Source organism: Pteropus medius, unplaced genomic scaffold, assembly GCF_902729225.1.
Source record: "Pteropus medius unplaced genomic scaffold, Ma_sr-lr_union100, whole genome shotgun sequence".
Classification (NCBI taxonomy): Eukaryota; Metazoa; Chordata; class Mammalia; order Chiroptera; family Pteropodidae; genus Pteropus; species Pteropus medius.
In genome coordinates this window covers 3,480,810-3,507,335 of record NW_024354499.1, presented here as the reverse complement: position 1 = coordinate 3,507,335, position 26,526 = coordinate 3,480,810, and the positions used below count along the sequence as shown (strand labels likewise).

General features: G+C 46.6%; 2 protein-coding genes and 1 non-coding gene across 3 annotated transcripts; 2 read left to right on the top strand and 1 right to left on the bottom strand.

The window, feature by feature from the left end:
* Positions 1-8,134: 8,134 nt before the first annotated feature.
* CD207 (CD207 molecule) lies at positions 8,135-12,407 on the top strand. Its single transcript, XM_039852549.1, has 6 exons — positions 8,135-8,210; positions 8,307-8,423; positions 9,376-9,750; positions 10,325-10,476; positions 11,470-11,588; positions 12,156-12,407. The coding sequence occupies exons 1-6, from the start codon at positions 8,135-8,137 to the stop codon at positions 12,304-12,306; spliced, it is 990 nt and encodes a 329-aa protein (XP_039708483.1). The 3' UTR covers positions 12,307-12,407.
* Positions 11,949-12,086, bottom strand: LOC120594722 (U4 spliceosomal RNA). The gene has a single exon (XR_005650667.1). It is a non-coding gene; the product is annotated as a U4 spliceosomal RNA (small nuclear RNA).
* Positions 12,408-17,125: 4,718 nt separating the features above from the next.
* On the top strand, positions 17,126-25,816 carry CLEC4F (C-type lectin domain family 4 member F). The gene is made up of 7 exons (XM_039852567.1): positions 17,126-17,461; positions 18,360-18,476; positions 18,766-18,861; positions 19,558-20,676; positions 23,621-23,772; positions 24,650-24,768; positions 25,401-25,816. The coding sequence occupies exons 1-7, from the start codon at positions 17,386-17,388 to the stop codon at positions 25,549-25,551; spliced, it is 1,830 nt and encodes a 609-aa protein (XP_039708501.1). The 5' UTR covers positions 17,126-17,385; the 3' UTR covers positions 25,552-25,816.
* Positions 25,817-26,526: the final 710 nt, after the last annotated feature.

The window sequence follows — 26,526 nt, the reverse complement described above, 5'->3', positions numbered from 1 at the left end:
TGGATGGTGTTGTTGGCAGAAGCATGGCAAGCTGTGAGAACAAACCCAAATCCAAAATAAAAGTTTCTTTGGTGATAAAGACAAAACTGTGTCCCTTCCTTGATGGCAGGGCTCCAAAGCCATCAACCTGCTATTAGGTGGCACTTTAATCCACCCAAGGAACGGTATCATTTTGAGGGCTCAGCGTTAGCTGCTGTGCTGGCAATTCGGATACCAAGCAGTGGTGGCCTTGGAGTGGAGAAATCCACGCCATTGGGTCTCATATATGACATTTTAAACATGAGCTCGTTGAGTAATCACAGAAGAGGCTGGGCAAAGAGTCTGACTCTCATCCATAGAAGGGTCATCTCATCCACAGATTATTGAGAGTGTTTTCTTCCAGAGGGCTCTTTGGTAAGTACCGATGTGGGACAAAAATATTCTCATACTTTAGGCCAATTTGCTATCCAACTCCTGATGGAAAAGGTTCAGAGTAATCAACATGTTACTAGGTAGATGAGAGTTCCCACCCCTAACTATAAAGCAGTGGGAATACCATAATTATTAGTAATGATTATAATCATTACATTTACTGAGTGCTTACTATATATATTTGTGCTGGTATTAACTCATTGAGTTGCTACAAAATGCCTATGAGGCAGATATCATTATCGTACCCATTTTACAGATGAGGCAGTTAAGTAACTTGCCCATGGTTATACAGTGAATGCGGCCAACCCAGATTTGAAACTAGATGGTCTGGCTCCAGAGTCTTTGTTCTCAAATACCATGCTGCACCATCCCTTTGTCCCAGTCTCTATGGCCTTCCTTCTTTCTTCCAGTGTGTCACACTCCCTCAGAATCCCGTTCTTGCAGGAATGCCTTTTCCTCTGCTGCAAAAGTTTACCCGTACTTTTTCTTCAGATCTCAGTTCAAATGTCCCTTTCCAGGGACATCTTCTCTATCCCCACAAAGTCCGCTTCTCTTTTACATGCTCTCAGTGCTCTATGTACTTTTCCTTCATGTCACTTAACACAACATGTGATGTACTTGTGTTCTGTTTATTGTAAGCTCCAATATTTATTGTTCACTCCCTATGCAGGCCTGGCACAGAGAAGGCATGCAATATGTGTTTGCTGAATGACTCTCTGGTGAGAGGTTCTCATTGTGTTCTTGATTCTCTGTGCATGTGTTCAATGTTCTGTGTGTGACTGATGGTAGGTTGCTCTCTTCAAGGTCCTGCACACACACACACACGCCTGTAGCTCTAGAGCAGTTAAGCTATGGAGTTTTGAGGTTTTGTTTTTTTGTTTGTTTTTGGCCCTAAGATGGCTTACTTCTGTTTTTTCTTTCCAATTCAAGATGAATAACTCTGGACAAACACTGCCAGATGTTTTCATTCAACAATCATCTTGACTAAGCAACTCTTGTTATGTTTCCACATAAAGTTATCTCACTTGACCTGAACTGACACAAAGGATGGAGGGTCCCCCAAACCATCCAGCCAGCTGGGGTGTTGCAGAGACAGGATTCCATTCTAGGACTCAATGTTTTTCCTCTGGGTTGGTGGTTTTCAACTCCAATTGCATGTGGGATTCACCTCAAGAGTTATTAAAGATACTGCTACCTGAGTCCCAACACACAGCCGTTAAGTCAGAATCTCTGGGGGTAGGGCACTGGCATTTTTACAAACGTGCTCCAAGAGTTGAGGATCGCTGTGCTAGGTCTTAGACATGTAGCTCTCTCACTTCCCCACCCTACCCAGAGAAGGGAGCTCTGAGCAAGGGCAGTGTAAGCATGTAGTTCTTATGTTGTTCAGAGTCAGAAATATGCAAAAACAGATTTATTTGCAGGAAATTAAAAGATGTACCTATATCTCTGTATTATATTTTAAATAAAAGTTTGGGAAAATGTCATGCTTTACACTGTTTTAAACTACATTTTTTCGTTATTGCTTTAGGCTTAATGAGGGATATACTTTATTTTTCTTACTTGCAGGAAGTCAGGTCGATGCCAAGAATTATCCAGAGAGAATTGCACTCTCCTGCAGGGCAGAAACCATGGCTATTTTGTTCAAGGCTGAATCTTCGACATCAGCATAAATCTTAGCACACAATGGGCACTTGATACATTTCTCTGAATGAATAAATGAATGCTTGCTTTCCTTTCTTGTTCTTCACACATGGATAGAATCTCAGGTAGGTATCATAGCTTTTCTGATCACATTAATGCACCCTGAATAATCCAGTCAAATAATCACAACACGGCAGACTTTTACTGAATCAGCATTTCTCCCCTTCCTCAGGCTAGGCTCAGTCTTGGAGGTAGGAGATGGTGGAGGGAGGGCTTGACTTTTTGTCTCATTCCCTTCCCTTCTCTCCTCCTCACTCTTACCCACCCCCACACCAAATCGTACCTTGCTCTAGATGGCAGAAAGGTCATCCTTGCTTGAAGAGTTGAAATCTGGTATTCACGACATCTAGGTGGAACATATTCTAAATGCCAGTTCATTTTCTTAGGGGTGCTTTTCGTGGGGGGTTTAGGAGAACTGCATTATGGGGATCTCTCACTGGCCATTCTCTTAGCACAGGCGAGCCTCTTCTGGCTGTTGCCTCACCTCAGCCCTGCTTTCCTGTGGTCTCTCCACACGCTCCTCCAGGTCGTCCTTATCGGCACAGCCCCTCTTAATCAAATAAGAATAGCTTCCTACCAGAAGGAGCCCAAGTCTGGTCTATTGACACACATTTTTTCCCCTACCAAACTCTGGAAGAGCAGATTTTGCCTTTAAATTTTGCCTTCCTTCACCACCCTGCTGTCCCAAGGCAATAGCTAGCTAAAGCTTCTTGCCTTCGATTTCCCTGCCCCCTTTTAAATAGACTATTTTGGGGAGCAGTTTTAGGTTCACAGCAAAATTGAACAGAAAGTACAAAGAGTTCTCATATACTCTGGCCTCCTTCCCCCAGTCTCCTTCACTATAAACCTTTCCCCGCCAGAGTGGTACATTTGTTAAAATTGATGAACCTACATTGACACATCATTACCACCCGAAGTCCATGGTTTACATTAGGGTTCACTCTTAATGAAGTTGTTTCTGTGGGTTTGGACAAATGTAAAGTGACATGTATCCGTCATAATGGTATCATATAGAATAGTTTTACTGCCCTAAAAATCCTCTGTTATCCACCTATTCATCCCTCCCTCCCCTTTAACACCTGGCAAACACTAATATTTTTATTGTGTCTATAGTTCTGCCTTTTCCAGAATGTCATATAGTTGAAGCCATACAGTCCTTTCAGACCAGCTTCTTTCACTTAGTAATATGCAGTTAAGGTTCCTCCGTGTCTTTTCATGGCTTGATAGCTCATTCTTTTTAGCTCCGAACAATATTCCATTGTCTGATGTACCACAGTTTATTTATCCATTCATCAGCTGAAGGCCTTAGACTTTTCATTTATGTGTCAAGTACCAGACTCTATGTCTCAAATTCCAGGGACACATACCAAACTTTCTGATTGGCTCCATGAAGGCCACCCAAACTTAATATGGTGATGAAGTGTGGTAGGCAGAACAATGGTTGCCAAGATGTCAAGATCCTAAACCTCAGAACCTAGAAGTATATTAAGTTAGATGGCAAAGTTACATGGCAATGAAGGTTGCTCACTAACTGACTTTAAGACAGGAAAATTATCCTGGATTATATGGGTGGGCCCAATAATTATATGTAAGGGTCCTTAGAGTGGAAGCAGGAAGCAGAAGACTCAGGGTCAGTGATAGGATGTGATTAAAAACTAAACCTGCTGATGTTGGCTATGAGCCAATAAATGTAGGAGTTCAAAAGGAGGAGTGGTTTCTCAAAGGAGAGAAATTTTTGGTATCAGAAATGGGGGTGAGAAGGATGTTGGGGAAGATAAACAAGAGCTGTCTTGTTTAATACTTACATAAATATATACATAGTTATAGCTAGATACAGCTATGGACTTAGATGTAGATGTGTATCCATATACACAGAGATAGGAAGAATAAACTGGTATACAGCTTTTTTTTTTTTTTTTTTTGGTTAAGGCAGGTAATTTTTTTTTTTTTTTTGCTTACCTGGATTTTTTCTATAATGAATATCATTATTTATATAACAAAGAAATAAAAGATTTAAAAAGAACTGTGTGCACTTTTTCCAAGAGCCCTTTGTTACTTTCCTAATATGAATCTGCCCTTCCCAGTAAGACCATAGGCAAGTGCTCTTTGATTTGCATAGTTCAGAGCAGCCTCCTCTATCTGGACTCAGCCATCTTTCTGTGCAGCAGGTCATCCACGCATATCCATACAAAATGCTTATCATGGTGCCAGACATAACAGCCTGTTCACTGAGATCTAGCTCATTGTCACTGTTCCAGAAAAAACACATCTGCACAATGTCCTAAAAAAGAGGACCTCATTCCCAGTTCAAGGGAGACCTGGAGAGGCCCCCTGCAGTCTCCATGGTCCTTTTCAGTCTTGGGAGAGACTGCCTTTCTCTCTAGAATTAAAAAAATAAGAATGTTTTTTCCAACAGAAGATATGCTATCTACACGGGCAGGGTCTATCCGACTTTCTCCCTGTAATCTGGTACAAAGCAGGCATTCTAGAGAAACAAACGGATGAATTGTCTCACCTATCACTCCTTTCTTCTTGGTGTCTCTGCTCTACCCCCTGTTCCCAGGGCATACATCCAGAGGGCAGCAAGGAATCCTCTCATTATCTGGGGTGTGCTGATCAAATCCCCTATTCCATGATAAGCAGAAGCCCTTCTGAGGCCTGTGGACCAGCCTGACCAGCTGTAATAGCTCCTTTCTCATTTCATAGTCATTGTTCCTTCTCCTCTCTGCCCTCGCCCTCCACCCCAACCCTGTTGCCTCTCCCCAATTTTCTGTCCATTCTAATTTCTTAACAACTTGGTTCCATTCCCACTCCCATTGATTATGTCCATAGTCCACCTTTAAGCATAGGGTAGGTCCCAGCCAGAGAAGGAGAAAAAGTGGTCACATTGTTTTCTTCTTCTGCCTTTATCTAGAGAAGGTCTTAGAACATTTGTAGCATGACGAGTGGGCAAACCGAAAAACGATCATGGACTTCTCTTTCTCTCATTAGAGCAGATTTTTGGTCACTCCTGGTCTGGCCGGAAGTTCTTCATCCTCTGGAAGAACTGGCATCTTCTGAGCATCCAGGAGAACTGCTAATTTTCCTGGCTGGGAAGCTTGGCTAAGGAACTTGTCTCCTGCTTTGTCCGTTCTCCCAGGCTGCCAGGCCAGGGGGCACATGGAGCATCCAGAGGAATTGGTGCAGGATTGGTGCTCGTGCTCAGCAACACCTGCAAATGACCACGAAGAAGCCACATGTGACTCATTCCTTCCCTACAAGTGGGAAATGAAACTCTTCTAGCTGGGACTTTTACACTCCAAAACCCCACAAGGCCCACAGCCCAGGATTCTGGTTGCTTCATGTTTAACTTCCTCATACTGGATCAGCCTTTTGCCCAGCAATCAGCAGAATATCTATCTGAGGCCTCTACTTCTATCACTTAGATAAATGCTTCCCACCTTCAGCACTTTTTTCCCACAGTTGGCACCAGCGTAGTAAGGCTTCTGAATCCTTTCCTGGGACCACTGAGAGGGCTTATGGGTGTTCCATCAATGGCTTATGCTACAACCAGCGAGTGCTGGGGAAAAGTCAACTTTTTGAGAGAGAGGGAAGGGGCCAGATGCTCTCGAGTCATATTGTGTGGCAGCTCTTCTCCCTTATATGCTGCAGGAGAAGACCCAGACCCCAAGGGCACCTTCTGCCAGGGTCTTGAGCAACTCTGATTCTTTTCTACCCCCAGGCCCTGGACTATGACAAGTCGTGAATGTAAAGCCAGAAGCCAAGAGCAGAAGGGCTGAGGAGACTCTGGGGTTAGATGGGGTACCAAGCATGAGAGTCCAGGAGCAGAACACTCTAACCGGGGGAACCAAGGCTCTGCAACTAGATGAGCAGCCTGAAGAAAATAGGTATAGTCACAGAGACAGGCAGTGAGTTAGAGGGAGGCCTTCAGTTTGTGTGATTAGCTAATTTTAAAGGTTAGACCAGATAGCAGTCCTGGAAGCTATAGACAGATGTGGGTTAGGAGATGAGATAAGATGAATGGAACACCATCCTTATGACCCAGCTTCCTTCTCAGCACTTGGGAAGCGTGGTATGGTGCTCTCTCTGGGTTCTGTCACCCAGTCAGAAAAGCAGCTCCAGTCTGAGGTTTAATTAGCCAGAGAGAGAGAGAGAGAGAGAGAGCAGCAAGGGGCCTGTAAGAACAACAGGCTGGCCAGGCAGAGCTGGGCTATTCAGGGAAGTAGGATCCTCTCAAACATCCTCTGAAAGTATAGGTAGCTGTTTCCTTGGCCCTGTTCATTTAGCCTCCAGCCCAGGTCCCTGACACCATTCTGTCATCCAGCCCACTGGTTCAGCCTCAGTGAGACTGGGCTAACTTTCTAGTTTTATGGCCAGAGTTTTTTGAATTTTGGGTAAGTTGTCAATCACACTTCCTTTATGCTGTTGTTATGGAAATGAATGAGCACTTCCAGAGGCAGTGGGAAGAAGCAGTAGCTTCTAGAAGACTGATCCCAGTCCATCGACTGTAGGTTTCAGAATTAATGATCAGTCATCAATTTTTCCAATCATTTATCTTTCATGTACCCATCCATCGATGGGTCATCCAATCAGTTAATTGATCCATTCATCTATCCACCCATCCATCCACCCATTGATCATCCATCCATCATCTATCCATTTATCAGTCTTCCATCCATCCATCAATCCATCCATCCATCCATCCATCCATCCATCCATCCATCCATCCATCTCATCATCTATCATCTCCATCCACTCAGTTATCTGAACTGATTTCCTTTTCTTTTTCCTTCTCTCTCTCCCTTCTTCTCTTCCCTCTTTCTTTTCCTACTTTCCAAGAAATATTTGTTTAGAATCTTTTATATATGAGGTTTCTCAGATTTGGTAGACTTCTTCAAAGCATGGGAAGCTAGCCAGGAGAAAACTTAGTCCTTCACTGAGCCCCCAAATCTGCTCATTTCTGCACTGAGAAACTCCCACAAATGAAAGAACAGTTCCTGGTCTGATGTTGCTGAGCCTCCCCGCTTTGAGAGGCTCACAAGTGCAGGCAGCAAGGAGGAAAACCCAGGTTTTACATTCACATTTTGCATCTCCAAGCCCCATTTTATAAAGGGATACTGTATCATCTAAGATGCCTTAATAACAGAAAGTAGAATATTTCGTCACAGTGGTTTCCTTACTGGTCTCCCTGCTTCCAGGCTTTCCATGCCCTAATCTATGCTTCTCAACATGATTAGCGTGATCTTTCTATAATGTCCCTGTTCTTGTTTTTCTCCTGCCTGAAGTCTTTCATTGGTTCCATGTCACCCATAAGCCAGAGTTCAAGCTTCTTAACACTATCCAAAAGGATCGTCATGATCTGATCCCAGGTGCCTCTGTAGACCCATGCTCACCCCACTACTCTCATATGCTTTACACTCTAACGCTACCAAACTACTTACGGTTTGCCAAGCACACCATGCTGTCTTATGTTCCTATACTTTTAAATATGCTTATCCCTCTACATGGAACTTTTTACCATTATTCCATTCTCTGAACTTCCTTTGGACTGTACATACATATTCTCTTGTGTTATAATTTATTTCCTTGGGTCTGTCTTTCCTTCCAGACTGTGAGCTGCTTGAGTGCAAAGACTGAATTATTCATCTCTGTGACCCAGTCATAGTACAGTGCCTGGTACTTAGAAGGCACTCAATATGTATTTGTGGGATGAATAGATGGGTGAATGGATGAAGGATGAGGGGATAAAACAGGTAGGATAGCCTGGGGGCAAGATGGTTAAAAGGTCCCTGTAACAGATGCCCCAGAGAAGAAGACAAATGGCCTCTTCCTGAAAACTCAGACCTCTGAGGAGAGGACCGAGCTGTGGCATAAGCCAGGCAAGGTGCCTAGGTCAGGAATGGAGAACTTTGGGATGACATGATGACCTCTTGTGGGACTCACTTCCTTTTTCCTCTAGATAAAAGTTCCTTGGGGAGACAGCCAGCTAGAAACACCTGTGCCGCTAGCGCGAGCGTGCAAAATGAAGGCTGCAGAGAGCGAGGTCCCTGACGCGCACTTCACTGTAGATAAACAGAACATCTCCCTCTGGCCCCGAGGCAAGCACCAGTCGCTGCCCAGAACCTGCTCACTGCTCTGCTTCCAAAGCCATCATTTGCTGGCCTTCAACAAATGTTTTCTTCTTCTTCCAACAGAACCTCCTCCCAAGACGGGTTCGCCTCTGGTTCTGAGGAAACCTTGCACAGTTCGTGCTGTAGTTATCGTCCTGACGCTGGTTGTGCTCGCCTCCATCCTGCTGCAGGCTATTCTCTGTAAGTCCTCTGGTTTAATCATCCAGGCTTGGTCCTTCTCCAGAGCCAGTTGGCTCCCTCAACATCCAGACCCTCTCTTTCCTGCTCTCCAGTGGTCTCTCCCACCAATGGCTTTTTCATTTGTCTTACTTCTTCTCTTTCCATGTGTAGCCACAGAGTCTTTGTCCTCAGTAAGATGAGCTGTTGCTCTTTTTTTCTCAAGTCGGGGGAAATTTTTCCTGAATGGGAAGGGAAAGGATAGGCTCAAGCTTCCCAAGGATCCAACCCCAGGAGCTGTGGCCTTCTCTCTTCTCATTTATAATCTATTCATTCAACAAACATGCATTGGCACCTACCACGTGTGAAGAACTCTGGTAGATTTGGGTAATGGTAAGATTGATAATCACAGGCTCACTCTTAGAAGACTTCACAGGCAAGCAGAAGCGGGGACTAGAACCCGGTCTTAAATTAGAGTAGAACCTACTTGCATGCTTGTGCTCAAAGACACACTCTTTTGTCCCCGGGAAATGTTCACCTATTTCCTCATCTGTGTCATTTTCTCTTCCCTCTCTGAACAATGTGTCCCTTTGACCCAGAGCCTTGTGACAGCTCCTAACAGTGAGCAAAGTATTTCCTGACCTTACAGGATGGAGTCTCAGCTGTATCCTCAGCCTCAACTGACTAGTTAGAGAACCTGACCAACAAGCTAATAAATCCCCATGTCCCCTCCCCTCACCAGGACCCCTTCATACTCTCTTCATTCACATCGAGGGAAATTTCCTATTTCTTCATTGGTTCTTGTGCCCCTCCCTCCCCTCCTCCCTCCTCCCTCCCACACCACCTCCCTCCCTCCTTCCAGCCCTTCCCTTCCCTTCCTTGCCCTGCCCTGCCCTTCCTTTTATCACCCTGAAAACATCACCACTCCCACCCCTATGGATCCCCTTGAATAACCTTTTGATTTTTTCAAATCCAGATCCCTGGGTTATGGGCACACTATCAGATATAAAGACCAATGCCCAACTGCTGAAAGGTCGCGTAGACAACGTCAGCACCCTGAGCTCTGAAATTAAGAGGAATAGAGGTGGCATGGAGGCAGCTGGCATTCAGGTCCAGATGGTGAATGCTAGCCTGGATCACATGCATTCTCAGATCCAGAGGTTGGAAACCGATGTGAAAAAAGCCAATGCTCAGATCCAGATGTTAACGAAAAGTTGGGAGAAAGTCAACAATTTAAATGCCCAAATCCCAGAGTTACAAAGAGATTTGGATAAAGCCAGTGCTTTAAACACAAAGGTTCGGGCACTCCAGAGCAGTTTGGAGAATACCGGGAAGCTACTCAAACGGCAAAGTAAGTGACTCAGAAAAGAATGTTGAAAGTTGATCAGTGGTCCATGGGACCTTGCCAGTCTCAGTATGTGTGGAGGAAAGCAATAGAGGAGAGGGGCAGGCATGGCTGGAAAGCTCAGAAGAGAGGGCTGAGCATTGGGGTTGGGGAGGACTTAGGGGCTTTTCAGGAAAGGAGGGACCAGGGACCAGCTTAGGCTCTCACACAAAGGCACAGAATATGAAGGCATTAAGGAATCTCTGTTCTGGCCCAAAGCTAGCCATTTTTCATTAAGTTTCTTGTCCAGAGCTGAGAGGCTTAGCCACTTGTGACGGTAAGTGGAGAATTCTTTCTCTTTCATGAGAGAGACAGATTCTTGATCCATCCTCTCTCATTCTCCCCTCTCTGAGACCAGAGGTTCTACTAGTCTCAGCCAGACTTTCAGGATCTGAGAGAGTATCCCCAAGCCTCTACACAAGAACTCAAAGACCCCAGAGCCTAGCCTCATTTACTGCTATCTCTTGGATCCCACTCAAGTATCCCCACCACACTGAGAAATCAGGAACACCAGCGTTCACCTTTCACTCCTGTTCTCCAGGTGACATTCTCCAGATGATTTCTCAAGGCTGGAAGTACTTCAAGGAGAACTTCTATTACTTTTCCCGTGTCTCAAAGACCTGGTACAGTGCCCAGCAGTTCTGTAAGTCCAGAGATTCACACCTGACCTCAGTGACCTCAGAGAGTGAACAGGTGAGTGCTGTTCCTATGGGCTCTAGGAAGAGGGTAGCTTAATACAGCATTAGTAGCTGTATTAAGCAGAATGGGAAAGATTATGTTGCGGTGACAAAAATCTCCAAATATCAGTGACGTAACAGTGAAAGATTACTTCTCACTTACACTGCATGTCCAACAAGGGCTGACAAGGGATTTTATTCATTGTGGTTACTCAAGGATGTAGGTCAAAGGAGACTTCATCTCTACGTATGTTTCCATAATTGCTGAGGCAGGAAAAGGAAACATGACAAATTGTGCCTTGGCTCTCTCTAGCAACAACAGACATCACTTTTGCTCACATTTTATTTGCAAAGCAAATGATTCAATGCTCTTAGCTTCAAAGAGGTCAGGGAGGTACAATTTTTCTCTGTGCCCAGAAAACAAAAATATTTGTAAATAACATTACTGATACTACACAACCCAAGAAGTCTACCTGATGAGGCAGAATATCAACCAAGCCCCTTTCATCTGGGAGGTGCGCTAGCAACACAGGTAAGAGCATGAGCTCTGGGGCCAAAGCCTAGAGTCCCAACCTGGTCTCCAACTTGTCCTAGATGAAACACATATGATAATAGTACTTGCCTCAGAGGAAAAACAAAACAAAACAGGTAAGTGCATATAAATGTATAATGCCTCACACATACTGAGTGCTCATTAAATTTAGCTATTATTATCTGGGCCGTTCTCTTGGGCTCCTTGCTCTGGGGTTTAGCTGAGTCTTTCTGTGCTCCAGTACTTTCTTCCTAAGGGGCAGAAAGGCCTGAGTCCTGAATCTCTTAGTTGCAGAGCAGAGACAAACCAGAAAATGGAAGATGGACTCTGGGCAGGAACAGGAAGAGGTTTGAGAGAGGTCAGCGTGTGTAGTGTGTCTGTGGGCGGTCACCGAGCACAGGTGAAAAACACCCAGAGAGACAGGTGCTCCAACTCCAAGTGATGGCAGCGCTTCTACTCATTCTGTCTTTCCTACAGGAGTTCCTGTACAAGACAGCAGGTGGACTTGTCCACTGGATTGGCCTGACCAAAACAGGGAGTGAGGGGGACTGGTACTGGGTAGATGACACTCCATTCGACAAGGTCCAGAGTATGAGGTAAGGCCCTCGGACCCCTCCCTCCTCGCCTCACTCTTTTAGCCAGGGACAGGGCACGAATGGTGGGAGTGATATTTCCCTTTGACTACAGGGTTTGTGATTCTTCCCTTTCACAAATGGCAGGAGCACTGAGCCAAAATCCAGCTCACCTCTGCCACTAATTGGCTGTGGGATTGGAGACAAATCTGTGGCCTCTCTGTGCTCGCTGGGGTTTGGCAGCCTGGCTGTCCACCCAGTTTTGGCCGGGACCCTGTTCTAGGTCAGGTCTCAGTACTGTGGATTTGTGTAGGGCCTTGAGAGAGGTGGGCTGGTTTCGCCATAATTTGGAGGCTGCTTGCAGGCTCAGAAGTTGTCAGTTCACCAATTCCCTTTCTCTCCGGCCTGGGTGCCAAAACCTGTGACTCTATTACCTAGGACCAAAGCTGGGATTGTTTCAATTAGCAATAATAATGCTTCGGATAAACCTCATTGGCTATGATACTGCCACTGTACAGATCTCAAAGCTGGGATTGAAGTCATTCATTTCCTCACTGGAAATAAGTTTTTCTTTGTATTTTCTTTTGATAGGTTCTGGATTCCAGGTGAGCCCAACAATGCTGGAAACAGTGAACACTGTGCCAATCTAAAGATGTCCTCTCTTCAGTCATGGAATGATGCCTCCTGTGACAGTCATTTCCTTTTCATCTGTAAACGGCCCTACAACCCCCAAGAACTATGACAGGACTAGCCCTCAGCCTGGCAGTTTGAGCTCTAGTGCTCAATGAACTCAAGGAAGTGCTACTCTGTCCTCCACACTCCAGGGTGACTTTTCACCGTAATTTTCCTCCCTTCAGAATTTCCGTCTGCCTTGGCTGGGAGTTCTCCCACCCCATAGAGGCAGCTGGAATGGGAAGGAGAGCTTGAGTTAAAATGGGAGGGGAGGGTGGAGAGGATTTAGAAGTTCAAACTGCCTCGGTAAGGTGGGTCAGACCCATAATTTGGGTCAACACCCTGAGGTTTCTCGTCACTTCAGAGAAGCCTCAATTTCATCACACTGAAGTTGCTTTAGACACCCAAACAATTCTCCTATTACTGATACTCGGCGCTTCTCCAGTTGACCCTGCCCCGCCCCACTCTCCCAAATGCCCAGTTGCCTGCTTAGGTGGCTGAGTTCTCAGTGGGAAGAGCTCTGATCTTGGTGACTCTGTCCATGCTATGTCCCCATCATCCTCTTCTTCCACATCCCCCAAGGTCTGAGCCGCTTCTTCCCTGGGACAGGATCGACTGGTTCTGATCAGGGGCTGGACCAGCATTCGGGCTCTTCCGCCCTTCCCTCACTCAGTAAACTCCAGGGCTTAGCCCCTCTGCCTCATCGCCCTGCATCTCTTCTTTTTTCTTTATTTCTTACCTTCCTGTGCCATGTGCAAAGAAGCAGCCCTCAGTACCTGAAGAGGTCGCCTCGAAGCTTCACTAGAATAAAATGCTACCTGGCAAAGGCCTCCCTCTGTGTGCGCATTTTATTCCTATACAGGTGAGTGTTCGTGGAAAGGCCATCTGCTTTGCCGTGGTGCTGGAGAGCTCCATGGGGGTGGGGGTGGGAGAGTCCAAAGAGGGACTCCAACTCGGGGCTTCTCTGGTGACCAGGTTCTTTCTTATGCTGCTAGAAAGAATTCAAGGACACGGCAAACAGCAGCAGGAAAGCGAAAGTTTTATTAAAGCAAAAGCACACACTTAAAAGTGCGGGCAAATTCGGAGACAGAATTTGCCCCAAGCTTTTTGAATTACCGGCCTCTGTTTTCTTGGATGGAGGGGGACTGTAGATGTGGTACTTGCAATGCAGGTGATATTATAATGATATTATGATTAGCCAAAGCCGAATGAAGGACAAGGTAAAAGCTCAGAGCCCTATCCTGGAGGGGGTGATGGCTATCCATCCATCTTAAGGCTATCCATCTTGCCTCTGGGTCTTGGCTTGTTTCTAATGCCACCTAGAGGGGAGAGTGTGGCCCAAGACCATCCATCCAGTCTCTGCTGTGGCTCCATTCTTATACTTAGAATTCAAACAGAAAGGGGGCTGAGTGAATGACTAAGGAAAAATTCCAGAGCCGCATTCTGGAGGGGAGGGAGGGACACTTGCCTAAACTAACTAACTGTCCTGCCTCAGCTGGACATGAAGTTCTGGATGTCCTCAGGAAGCAGTCGAGGGTTCAAAATTAACAAGTAGAGAAACTTTAGCTCTAGAAATGCCACAGAATATGAGCAGTGCTTACCCTTGGAGTTATTGAAATAAAGGAGAGTGAGGTCTGCAGTGTCATGACCTTCCTGGTGGCCTCTCGTCATAGATGTTCACTGGACCATCTTCTACTCTGGCTTTACTCTGGAGGGGGAGACTCCTCAGGTTTCCCACTCTTCACAGAGACTCTGTTTGTGGGTCCAAATCCCAGTCCAGCGACTGAAGCAGGTATCCAGGTGGCACCAGACAGGAGGGGAGTGGAGGGAAGCAGGAAGGAGCACGGTCTGAGCACAAGGTGGACTCAGCACAGCGGCCCTCACCTCATTAGCATTCTCGTTAGGATCTTCATTAGGGTCCTGAGGAGAGGACGTTTTAAAACAGGCTCTTCTCCAGATCCCAGATTTCTTGTGTGCTCACATGGCGGAATAGGTGAGCAAGTCCTCAGGAGCCTTTATTATAAGAGTACTAGTCCCCTTTATGAGAATTCCACCTTCTAAAGGCCTCTTCTGATATCATCAAATTGAGAGTTAGGATTGCAGCATATGAATTCTGGCAAGACACAAACGTTCAGACCACAGCAGTCACTGTGTGCAGCCCACACTTAAGGAGTGGGAATTATGTTCTACTTTTTTGAGGATGGAATATCTACAGAAATTGTTTGGAATTTTTCTGCATGGGAGATTTATCTTTTTATGCATTGAAATATTTATTTATATCCATATGAATTCATGGATTTTATACTTTGGGTTATAATCCAATAATACTATATATATTTTCTTGCTCAAGCTATTCTAGCTTTGGCCACTGGGAGCTCTTTCAGTTGGCTCCTGTATTCTTTTGACTTACCTTCATCATTTTTTAAATCATCTCTTTACCTTCCAGCAGTACAAGATATTCCAAACTCATTTTACATATTTCCTGCCCCACTCCTAGAATCAGACAATTCTCCAAAAAGCCCTGGTTTCTTTTTTTGGAGAATGGTATTAGAAACCAAGATGTGGGTGCTGCTGCTTTTGGGCATTGTTACTTTTTCTTGGCTGAGAGAGCGAGGGAGGTAATGTATGTGTGCACTCTAATTGTTTTTTGAAAAGATCATTATGCCTGCAATATGATGACAGGACTTGAGGGAGGCAAAACTAAAGACAGGGAGAACCATCAGAACATTAATTAAATTAAAGCCTGGTGAGATGGTGGCCTGCACTGAGGCCTGCGATGTGAGGGATTGTGGTTGGATTCGGTGTAGGGTGTAAAGTCGAGACACTTTGTGCTGCTGGGTACGGGTGCTTACATCAGGGCACGAAGCTGCCTGTCTCAAGCCTCTGGCTGCCTGTGGTTTGGAGTTAGTGCCAGGCAGACTCCCCACTGGTGATCTTGGTAGCTCTAAGCATACAATCTCATGGCTCTGCAGCTTCAGAGGAAAGACTGTCCCCTTTTCAACAGTTCCAACCAAAATCCAGCATTGGGTCACATGCTCGTCCCCGAAGTAATGTTGGAAATCAGGGAGATGGGTTATGTTGATGGAGCCATAAGCTCATTTCTGGAGCTGGGAATTGGGTATGGGTTCAGCCTTGCCCTTACCAGACACACTGAGCATGATGGAAGGGTGGTTCTCAAGACAAATCCCAGGAGAGATGCCTGAAGAACGGATGCTGCTAAGGACCCATGCTTGTAGGCTATGGGTCTTTCCTTTCCATTAAAACCGCTAGATCTAGCTACTCCCTGGAATACAGCTGCCCACCTGTGTTGTTAGGGGTTGATATAGATGACTGAAAAACTTCTGGGTTGCCTGAAGCTAGAGGTCTACATATCTAGGAGCATAGCCCTATATCCTTCAGTAGGAACAGGGAAAACTAATGCGTGAGTGGTCCGGCCAATGATTGGTTTTGATATTAATGTATAAAATGTCCATTTGATTTTTTTTGGCCAGAACACAGGAAGACCTCTCTGCAAGGATGTAGCATCCTGCTGGAGTTTCTTTCCTACTGACAGGTGGTGTTCTTGTGGGAGAAGTCCGGGGTTTAGGGGAATAGGGACAGGAAAGAGGGGCCAGAGGAGGAGTCCTGCTGAGCACCCATCTGAGGCCATCATATCTGGAGGACTGCACCCCTCTCCTGGCCAAGGCTCTGCCCTTCCAGTTGGGCAAAGGGTCATCAGAATTCTACTTTGAGGCTCCCTTGGCTTCTCAGGCCCCAGCTTGGTCCCCTCCTGTGAGTGGGGAAATAGAAACGAAGGCATGCCCATTTTTTTCTGCCCCCATCCCTGGACCTCATATGGGCCTCTAGGGAGGTACTTCCTGCAGCTCCCCTCCCATGCTGAGGGGAAGAGGCTTAGCAGACGCTGCTGGGGCTCAGATGATGTTGTTGACTGCTCCAGAAACTGGTGCCTTTACATTCCTCCTATGTCTCTCCTCTCAGATCAGCTTTCGTGGACAGGAAACAGGTCGATGGATGTTGGCTCTGCATTCGTGCACACACACACACACACACACACACACACACACACACACACAATGCCATGTCTTCATGAACTGGGTGTAGGCAACCACTCCCTTCTTCAGCATGCAGATCAGCTGTGCACTCAGCTAGTTGCTGGCTGAGTTGACCTTGGCCATCCATGACACAGGCTTCTTCTGGACTAAAGCTTCTCTCTCGGCCCAGCCTCAGAGGAGGCACTTTCAGTATGGCTCCTCCACCAGTAGAGTGGGCTGCAGGCTTCTTATTTGGCACTCAGGAGGCCTCAGGAGGCCTATGGGAGGCTGACTCCAGGATTTGAGAACTGAAAGTGGAAATAGAAAAAAGCAACACAATATAGATGGAACAAGCCATTTGCAAGGTTGTAACTGACATCTTGTAAATGGGTCGCTGGTGAGGTGGGGGGACAAATATGTAATTAGATTTTTATTAGTTAAAATGTGATCTATTTTGATAAAATTGTAATTATCTGAAGTTATGAGGGACTGAGGAACAAGAATTGGTAGTATCCTCGGAACTGACTTCGGGAGGGGTGCCTTGACCAGCCAGTGGGATTATTGATTTTGTAACACTGGTTATTCTCATGGGGGAATGGGGACTTTGGATTCACACAGCTCCAGTGGGATGCCTCACTTCCCTGTCTTCTTAGTCTAGGTCTACAAGCAGCAGGAACCCCCTGAAGCAGGCTAGGATTATATCACCACAGCTCACAAGGACTTTTTTTTTTTTTTGCAAAGCTGAGAAGGAATCTCTGATTCTCTTCTAGGTTGCTGGTGAGCTAGTGAAAGGTGTTTGTGATTTGGAGGCAGAGGCTAGTGTCTGGGGGCTAGGTCAGAGTGAGGAGGTTGGGGTGATGGGCCTAAGGGGAGAGCAAGGACTGATGTTGATGGGAAGATGGAGGGGATAGGGTCTGGGAGGACTGGTGTCTGAGAGCCCTGAGGGGAGGGGCCTCACTGGGGTGCTTCTGCAGACTCATCAGGGCAGGAAGGCAGAGCTTAGGGGTGGTCAGGACCTACGCAGGAGCATATAAATCTGGGATAGCTCAGCTTCCCTTCTCACCGCTACTGGCCACAGCACGACCCTTATGAGCTGAGGCAGGGCACAGCATTGGAGGATGAAGGAAGCAGAGATGAATGATGACAAGGTCTACTTCTGCACAGACAACCAGAGGGTCTCTCTGTACCCCTCAGGTGAGAAAACTGGGGACTCAGCTCATCCTTGATCAGGGACTGGCCTGCTTGTCTTTCAGCCCTTCCTTGGCAGGTCAGAGCTCTGCTTGTCTCTGTCTCAGCCTCCAGAACAGACAGGCAAGGACAGAAGGTAGGTCAGGTGAAGACAGAGAGCCTGGGACATACCCTCAGTCTCCTCATGCAATCTCTCCAGTCCCTTTTCTTGGGAACGGCAACCTGGCAAAAGAAAGAGGGTGGTGAACTTTGAGTTCAAAGAGGCCTGGTTTGGAATCCCATCTCTGCACACTGGGGTGACCCATGAGGTGTCAGGGCCTCCAGGATGATGTTGCTCCATATTGAGTGGATTTCCCTGTATAGTCTTTGTTCCTAAACACAGCCCCAGATCCCCAGGCACAGCCCTTCTTAGAACATGAACAGTGGCTTCCTGACCGCAGTGGAAGGAGGCTCCAGCACTGACCCAGCCAGGTCAGTTTGTGGGGGAGGCAGCAGCCCCAAAGAGCTGTGAGTCTTGCTCTGGTTAAGATTCATGAACAAGCCTGGCCCTGGGACTCTGAGGTCAGGGTTCTTTCTCTGTCTTTCCCGCTCTCCCTCCCTCGGTCCCTCCTTCCTTCTTTCATTTAAACCATGCTTTTGCTGTTCTCCTTGTCTATGCCAGATTCTGCGCCCTGTGCCCCTCCGCCAGGTTCTAGGCTGTAGTCTCCTCTCAGCCTTTGTGTTGCTACTGTATCCCCCAGTGAGCTCTGGTGAACATTTCAAAGTGTTCCACTTCTCTTCTTCGTGATAAGTGTAGCAAGTGTTCTCATTTCCATAAGGCAGGTCAGGAGATCGAGCCCGAGGGGCTGACTCTGTCTGGCTCGCATAGCACACTCTTTTCTGGACACTGGTGTCTTCCCCACAGGCCTGGACTCCTCGGCAGTGGCTCCCACAGCCCCCAAGATACCAAGGCTTGTTCTTGCCATCCTGGCACTTATGCTCATGATCGCTGTCACCTCTCTTACGGCTCTCTTTGTTATGGGTAAGCTCCCGTTGACTCTCTCCTTCCTGCATAAAGGCCAGACACATGTGCTCTGCTCCTAGAAGGGTCAGTCCATCTCTAGCCCCAGGCCCAAACTAGAGCTTTCTTGAGAACGGTCCAAGGCCACTGTTAAAGGGGAGCCTCCCAAGAACAGAGGCCCATGAGGGAAACTCTGAGGGGTCTTTGGTGCCATCTCTCTCCTTCTGGAACTCTGACTCTGGGTGGGGCGGCCTGTTGTACCAGGCTCAGTGCTGAGGGACTGTGCTGACCCAGGAATGGGGTGTCTCAGTTCTACAGCACCCAAGACCTGCACCAGAGGCCTATGCCTTCTCCCAAGGGTTTCCAGGAGACAACACTACTGAGGAGTTACCTGTGGAACCTGACAGTGAGTAGACGCAGTGGGGGCAGGCAGGTGGGAGGGAGCTGGGGCATTCGGGTTCCCAGACCCTAGGATGTGGCTTTCCCCTAACCCTCTCAGGCCCCTGATTAAGTTCCACTCTCCTCACAGAAAAGCATGATCTTTTTTTAAAAAACAGCTTTATTGAGGTATAATTGACACATAATAAAGTACACATATTTGAAGCGTATAATCTGATAAGATTTGACATATGTATATACCTGTGAAACCATTACCACACTCAAGATAATGAACATATCTATCATCCTCCCCTCAAAGTTTGCTTGTTCCCTTTGTCATCCTTGCCTCTTCCCTCCTCCCTTCATCTCCAGCCAACCACTGATCGACCTGCAATATAGATCGGTTGGCTTTTTCTAGAGTTTTATATAAAAGGAATCATATAGTATGTATTCTATTTTTTATCCTTTATCAGTCATGTGATTTGCCCCTCAGTTCATGTGAGATAACTAAGTATTTTTTTCTTTTTTTGGCCCATGTTCTCAGGTGGCCCCATTCCCAGGGTCTCAGTGGCCTCAGTGAGCAGCAGGCTGCTTGAGGAGCACTTAGGGCTGTGCCGTAGACATTTCTCTTGAAAATTTTAAGGACATTCTGGTCGGCCTATGTAATAAATGATTCTCTATGTCATGGGCCTCTGTGTCTGCCTTCTCCATCTCTTCTCTCCAGATCCCTTCCACTCTGGCAGGGTGGCGGAGTTGCAAGAGGCTATCCAGATGTTTAAAAACCATATGGAGAATTCCAGAACCTGGAGTGGGGAGATCCATCTGTTGACACGCAGAGTGGATAATGTCAGTTCTCAGATCCAGATGCTCAGTGGTCACCTGAAAAATGCCAGTGCTGACGTCCAGATGGTAAAAAGCATTCTAAAGGATGTCAGTACCTTGCCTTTCCAGATCCAGACGTTAAGGAGCTCCTTGGAGGGGGCCAGTGCTGAGATCCAGAAGCAAAGGGGAGATCTGGAAAAGGCAAATGCTTTAAATTCCCAGACTCAGAGTTTCTTAAGCAGTTTAGCAAACACTAGCCTTGAGCTGCACATGTTAAGCAGAGGCTTAGAAAACGCCAATACTGAAATTCAGGCACTGAAGGCAGAGTTGGAGATGACAAGGGCCCAGGCCCAGTTGGCAAATAGTACTTTAAAGAATGCTAATGCTCAGATCCTTGTTTTGAGAGGTAATCTGGACAGTGTCAATGATTTAAGGGCCCAGAATCAGGTTTTAAGAAATAGCTTGGAAGGAACCAATGCTGAGATTCAGAAGCTCAATAGAAGCCTGCAAAATGCAAATGATTTAAACTCTCAGACCCAGACCTTTATAAAAGGCAGTTTGGACAACACCAGTGTTGAGCTCCAGTTATTAAGAGGTGATTTGGAAAGGGCTGGCAATGAGATCCACTTGTTAAAAAAAGATTTGGAAACGGCCGCTGCCCAGACCCAAATAGCAAATGGCCACCTGGAGCAGACAGATGCTCAGATCCAAGTACTAAAAACAGAGCTGGAAAATGCCAGTACCTTAAATTCTAATATTCAGGTGTTAAATGATCATTTGAAAAATGCCAGCAGAGAGATTCAGACCCTAAAACAAGGAATGGAGGGTGCTGCAGCCTTAAATTCCACGACCCAGATGTTAGAGGACAATCTGCAGAAAGCCAATGCTGAGATCCAGAGGTTAAAAGAGGATTTAGAGAACACTAAAAAAATGCTAACAACGAAAATCCAAGAGGAACATAGTAGACTGGAGAACCTTTCTGCAACCTTTGCTTCTCAGGAGCAGCTACAGAAGACCCAGAGTAAGTGGGAGGGAGGGGGTTGGCCTGGGGAAGGCACAGTCCATTGGGAGAGTAGAGTGTCCTGTGCCTTTGTTCTTTCGCTTACTTCATCACGCATCCCCCTGGGAAAGAGTGTGGGTGCTGGAGAGGGGCCAAATCCAACCAAATAGGCTCGATATGCCCAGGCAGTGGCAGAGGTGGCATAGGAGATATAGGCCTTGCTCTCAAGTTGCTTATCATCTGGCCAGAGTGACAAAATGAACACTTGGGGAATAAACTATGTATGGTAAAGGTGTGTAATCAGAATAGTGGGTGCCAGTGGGGGTAAACAGCTTTATTTCTGAATTCCTGTGATCACAAATGGTAGAACTTTGATCGAGTTGCTTACGTTCTCTGAGATTCATTTTTTTCATCTGCAAAGTGGGGATGATAACGTTTGCATCATAGTGAGGATCAAATGAGTCAACACATTTAACAAGGTACCCAGCATTCATGCATCCATTTGACAACATTTTTTGAGGCTCTATTATGTGTCAGGGGCATAAAGATGATTAGACTGTGGCCAAGAGGGCAGTTGATGAGGTATAGGCTGAAAGGACAATAGGCAGGGGCCAGAATGATGGCTTTCAAACTGTTTTGAATGTAACTACAGCATCAAATTCATTTTACATTTGTGACCCGGTATCATTATGTATATGATACGCACAAACACACGTTTCAAAAAACAAAACTTTTACTACATGAATGCACTCCGTTATTTTATAATTTATTCTTAAAAAACAAAAAACACCTCAACACAACCCACTAATGGGTTGGTCACTGCAGTCTGAAAAACAGTATCCTAGAAAGGTAGGCAGACCTGGAGAGACATTGGCTAGGTGAGGAAGGCCTCTGAGCTTGAGTTTCATCCTTCAGGAAATGAGAATCTATCAAAGAGCTTCAAGGAGGCTGACTAGATGGGTCTTCTGCCGAGCTGGAGAACAGAATAAGCAGAAGAGCAGTGAGATTTAGACATGCTGAGTTGGAGATGCTATAGGGACATTCAAGTGGATGTCACCTGCAGGCTGTCTGGAGTGTAGGAAGAGAGGCTCTGGCCACAGACATAGATGTGGGGGCCCTGGGTATGTTGGTGCTGATTGTGGCAATGGGAGTGGAGGTATAGGGTTTGTATGAGATAAAATGCTTCATGGGAAGAAGGCTGAGGGTGGAAACAGGAAGTCAACCTTTAGATGGCAAGAAGGGAAAGAGGTATTTTTGAAAGAGACTGGAGAAGGCAGTCTTAGAGGCAGTATGAGAACCAGGAGATGTACAGTTGTGGAAGCCAAGGAAGGATAGAATTTCAAGAAATGAGTGACTAGTCCTGGCAAGTTCCTAAGAGGGTCAAGGTAAAATAACCAGTAGACTTCCAAAGACTCTGAGCAATCAGTAAGTCAATGTAGTGAAGTTTCAGTGGAGAGTTGTATGTGGCCTGGAGGCCAGACCATGGTTAGTGGGGCACGAATGAAAGATCAGGCACACGAGTCATTCAAGGACCTTGCCTGAGGAGAGGAGATGAGGCTGAGGCGAAGGGGATAGCATGGGAGAGGGAAGGATCGAAAAAAAACCCTGTATCATTGATATTGACATTATAAAACCTACATATTAATTGTAGACCATGTGCCAGATGTTGAAAAAGAGAGATAAGAAAATAATTAACCACTTGCATTTTCAAGAAAATTTTTATATTTTCTATATGAACGCACTGCTAACATTTTGGTGAACTTCGTTGAGAGGGTTTTTCTAGATTAGAATAGGCTTGATCTGATGTGAGAGAAAGGAGCCAGCAGCCTTCATGGCTTCCCATTGCTCACAGGAAAAAAATCCCAAGCTCCTTCATAAGGATGTACGATTTTGTGCCGGTGAACCCGCCCAAGTTCGTCTCCTATCCCTCACGTGCTGACTGCACCAAATACTTGAATAGATCAGGCCACACCTGTGGTGTGGTTTCACAACTTGATGCTTTTGCGTCTACTTTTCCCCTGCCTGGTATGCCCACCTTGGCCCTGACCACCTGGCAAACTTTTCCTCAGTCTTTTAAGACTCAGCTCAAGTGACATCTCACCTAGGGTGTCTTCCTTGAGCCCCTCTTCCAGCCCAGGTGAAATAGATCATACCCCCTTTCCTGCTTCTAGTCTGACATGCACATGGTTTTCAATCAATGCATCTCCAACACCCTTTTTTATACCTGTCTCATTTACTAGACTGTAAGTTCCCTGAGGGCATGAATTATGTCTTATTGATCTTTGTATAACAGTCTCTACTTCATAGAGGTTAAGGAATGCTGAGCAACAAATGTCGAACAAAAGAATGAAAGAATAAACAGCGAGTCTCTTATGGTACCATTTCAAACAGCTGTGGAATAGGTGGTGTTGAGGAGCCGAGTGCCACGGCGGGGAGGGATGAAAGCGCTGGGAGAATCATCAGGGCTTGTGCTCATGGGAGGAGCTGATTGAAACTGTGACATCAGGAGGACCAGGTGATGACAAGGTCCCAGGTACGCTCCTGGGTGCGGGCAGCTGAAATGGACGGAGATGAAGTCAAGAAAATGAGTGACACTCTGGCGTGACTGTGAAGCCTCCGCCAGGGAGTTGGCAGGGTTTGAGGTGCAGAGGGTTGCCAAGTGATAGCAATGAGTTGGAAAACAGTAGTAGAGCCAGAAAGCAGGAGCACGGAAAGAGAGTGTTGTCTGGGTAGCAAAGCTGTCTGAGGATCTCTGGAGCGATGGAGCCAGGTGTCCTGGGCTACAGATTCCTGGCATATTTGGTAGTAGTGCAGCCTCCCAGGCCTTGCCCTTGGGGCACTGGGCATCAAGCATTGCATGTGCTTGTGACTCTCAGTGGTCAGTCCCTGCAGAGATCAGGAAGGCATGTTCTTGCATATCCACTGCCAGTCCCTGGTTCTCTCTCCTCCTCAACCTCTGCTCCAGATCAAATTCTCCAGCTGATCCTGCAAGGTTGGAAGGCCTACAGAGAGAACTTATATTACTTTTCTGGAATCAAGAAGTCTTGGCACATGGCTGAGCAGTTCTGTGTGTCCCATGGAGCCCACCTGGCCTCGGTGACCTCTGAGGAAGAGCAGGTCAGAGCTGCTGGCTTGGGGTGGTGCTGATGGGGTGGGTGTGAGATAAAGGGCTTTGGTGCTTTGGTCTTTCCTCTCTTGAAGCAGGTGTGGCAGAGACCTTCATGTCACTTCTGTAAGTCAGAGAGCAAATATTTATTGAGTTCTAGTGAGCACTGACAGCAAACACCAATAACCTCAATAAATGTGGGAGACACTTAGAGGCCCAGAGATGTCAGCAGTGAAGGGCAATGGGAGGTGGCACCAAGTGACTACCCTTAGAGTGTGGGAGCATCCTTCTGTCCCCATCCCTGTGTTTAGACCTTCAGCTTCCTCTCTAGTTGTCAATCTTGATTTTAACATCAGTTAATACACCGGCTGTGGAGGGCCCACAAGCCAGAGACTCAGGCTTCTTGGCAAGGCTAGACACATACATAGGAGCCTGAGGACCACCAAAGTCAATATAGTCCCTGGGTGGCCCATTTGCTGGAGGTGTTTATCAGAATTTACTAGGGTTGTTGACAAAGGACCACAATAGGTTTGGTACAATTCAATTTACAGAGCCACCTACTCTTGTGGTTTTCCTGAGACTGTTTTTGTATGTCTGTCAAAGGACATACTATTTTGTAAAACAAGTCTTAATAAACTAGCCAGGTCTCTGTCCCAGTAAAGCTTCATTTCTCACCAAGTCAACATGGGAAAAGCTGGACTTCCTTTGAGGGGATCTGGCTGCTGTCCTAGATCTTGGACAAACCATGGAAGGCCCAAGGAGGGGCCCAGTTCCCTCAGAAGAGTGGCTGCGTGCCCCTGGGATCAGGAGGGAATGACCTGGACTCTTACATGGCTTGGAGAAACAGCTCCTCACACAAGGTCAAACAACACTGTCTTTTCTCTACAGGAATATCTGGTAAAGTTCACGAGTACCTTCTACCACTGGATTGGCCTCACTGACAGGGGCAAGGAGGGTGTCTGGCGCTGGGTAGATGAGACACCATTCAATTCTGCCCAGAGCGCAGCGTGAGTCCAACCAGTTCCCAATGCTGTCCCAGGCACTGTCTCAGGCGGGCCTGGTTAAAGACTTGTGTGTCCCTGTCCTGTGTGTGTTTACCTGCCCAGTAAGGGTTAGTGTTGTGTGTGTGATACACATATACAATATGTGTGCAACGTGTGTATGGTGTCTGTGTGATGCGTGTGTGATGTGTGTGATGTGTATAGTCTGTGTGTATGTGTGTGTGTACATAGGTATAGTTGAGATCCTTTCCTGGACTCCTCCACAGAAGGGTTTCAGAACAGGACCGGTCCTGCGGTTGGCAGGTAGCCTATGAGTGGATTTTCTTGTTTGTTTATTTGTTTGCCTATCTATACACGATGTAGGCACGGTCCCAAGGGGCTCTGCTCCCATCATGGGGTCTCCAAATGTGAGTCTTAGGGTGGGGCCCTGCAGCTTCAGACACTCTTCTTATCCCTCAATCCTCAGTAACCAAAAACAACCTCAGCAGAGCCATCCTCATGGTGACTCTGGCCCCAGCTTTGTCCCCATCTTCAGGCCACCAGGGGATTAGGAACCCATGTCACTTCAACTCCTTATGCAATAGTGGAAGGAAGGGACCCTTCCTTCATCTAGCAGAATAAAGCCCTCTTTTCTCCAGGTTTTGGAACGATCATCAGCCAGACAACTGGAAGCACAGTGATGGGCAGACCGAAGACTGTGTCCATATTCAGAAGAAGTGGAATGACATGAACTGTAACTCCCTCTATCACTGGGTCTGCAAGAAGCCCATTAGGCAGGGTGTGGTCTGAAGCAGGCCAGAGCTGAGAGGTCATTGCCATTGCCAGCTCTGGATCATTTCCACCATGACCTCTTGTGAGCCTCTGAACCCTACTTGTTCTCTGGGGCCTTCCATTTGGCCTTTTGTGTTTCCTGCTCTGTCCTTTTATTTAACCCATTCAAACATACTTACCTCATGTGATACGGTGGGATCAACGGCTGCTTGTCATACCTCTGCATCCCTCTCAGCAACCAGCAGAAGCCTGTCAGAGTGGGTCTTTAATAAATATACATTGGATAAACAAAAGCTTTGTATTCATCTCTGTGACAGCCACCACACTCTGCTCCCTGGATTTGTTCTCCTTTCTCAATGTCCCTTCTGTCCTGAAACAAGCATATCTTTAAGGGCTTTGTAGCTAGGAATGTTTAGTTTGTTAAAAAATAGCAGAGTTTTAACACAAACTACAGGGACATCATAGAAGGTCCAAGTTCCCAGGAAGTCATAGCCATCCTAGATGTTCCCTGCACTTTCTCTGTTGCAGATGGGGCTGGAACTGGTTTTTTCCAGGCCTTTAAACCACTCCAAAAACTTATTTCTCTCCTGTGGCTGGCCACATCTTCAGATCGTTAACTCTCAGAGCCGAATCTCTGGCTTTGGCCTCATCTTGTGACCCCATTCACCCTCCCAGGGACTCAGCTTTCTGCCAGCTTAATTTGGAATGAGGATTTCTATAGCAGTGTTTTGCCCCACATTGTGGAGCCCCCTCCTATATTTGCACGGGGAACCCTAAGGAGATTTCTGGAACTCTTTCTCTTCATCGCTCCCAAATTCTAGCATGCACTGTCTCTCCAAACTCCCATCTTTCTCTCTCCAGCTTACTAAGACTGGCATGCATCGTGTCGGACCCTCCTCTCTGCACTGGAGTCTGGAAAGAGCCTCCAGGAGGAAACCCAGGAGGGTCATGAGCTTATCTCACTAGGAACTCAGATCACAGTTTTGCTCTGCC

Bases quoted from the DNA above. Each gene is read 5' to 3' on its own strand.
- CD207 (XM_039852549.1), top strand. From the start codon at position 8,135: ATGAAGGCTGCAGAGAGCGAGGTCCCTGACGCGCACTTCACTGTAGAT. The intron at 8,424-9,375 runs GTAAGTCCTCTG...TTTCAAATCCAG, and splicing joins CCTGCTGCAGGCTATTCTCT to ATCCCTGGGTTATGGGCACA. The intron at 10,477-11,469 runs GTGAGTGCTGTT...TCTTTCCTACAG, and splicing joins TGACCTCAGAGAGTGAACAG to GAGTTCCTGTACAAGACAGC.
- CLEC4F (XM_039852567.1), top strand. From the start codon at position 17,386: ATGAAGGAAGCAGAGATGAATGATGACAAGGTCTACTTCTGCACAGAC. The intron at 23,773-24,649 runs GTCAGAGCTGCT...TTTTCTCTACAG, and splicing joins TGACCTCTGAGGAAGAGCAG to GAATATCTGGTAAAGTTCAC. The intron at 24,769-25,400 runs GTGAGTCCAACC...TCTTTTCTCCAG, and splicing joins AATTCTGCCCAGAGCGCAGC to GTTTTGGAACGATCATCAGC.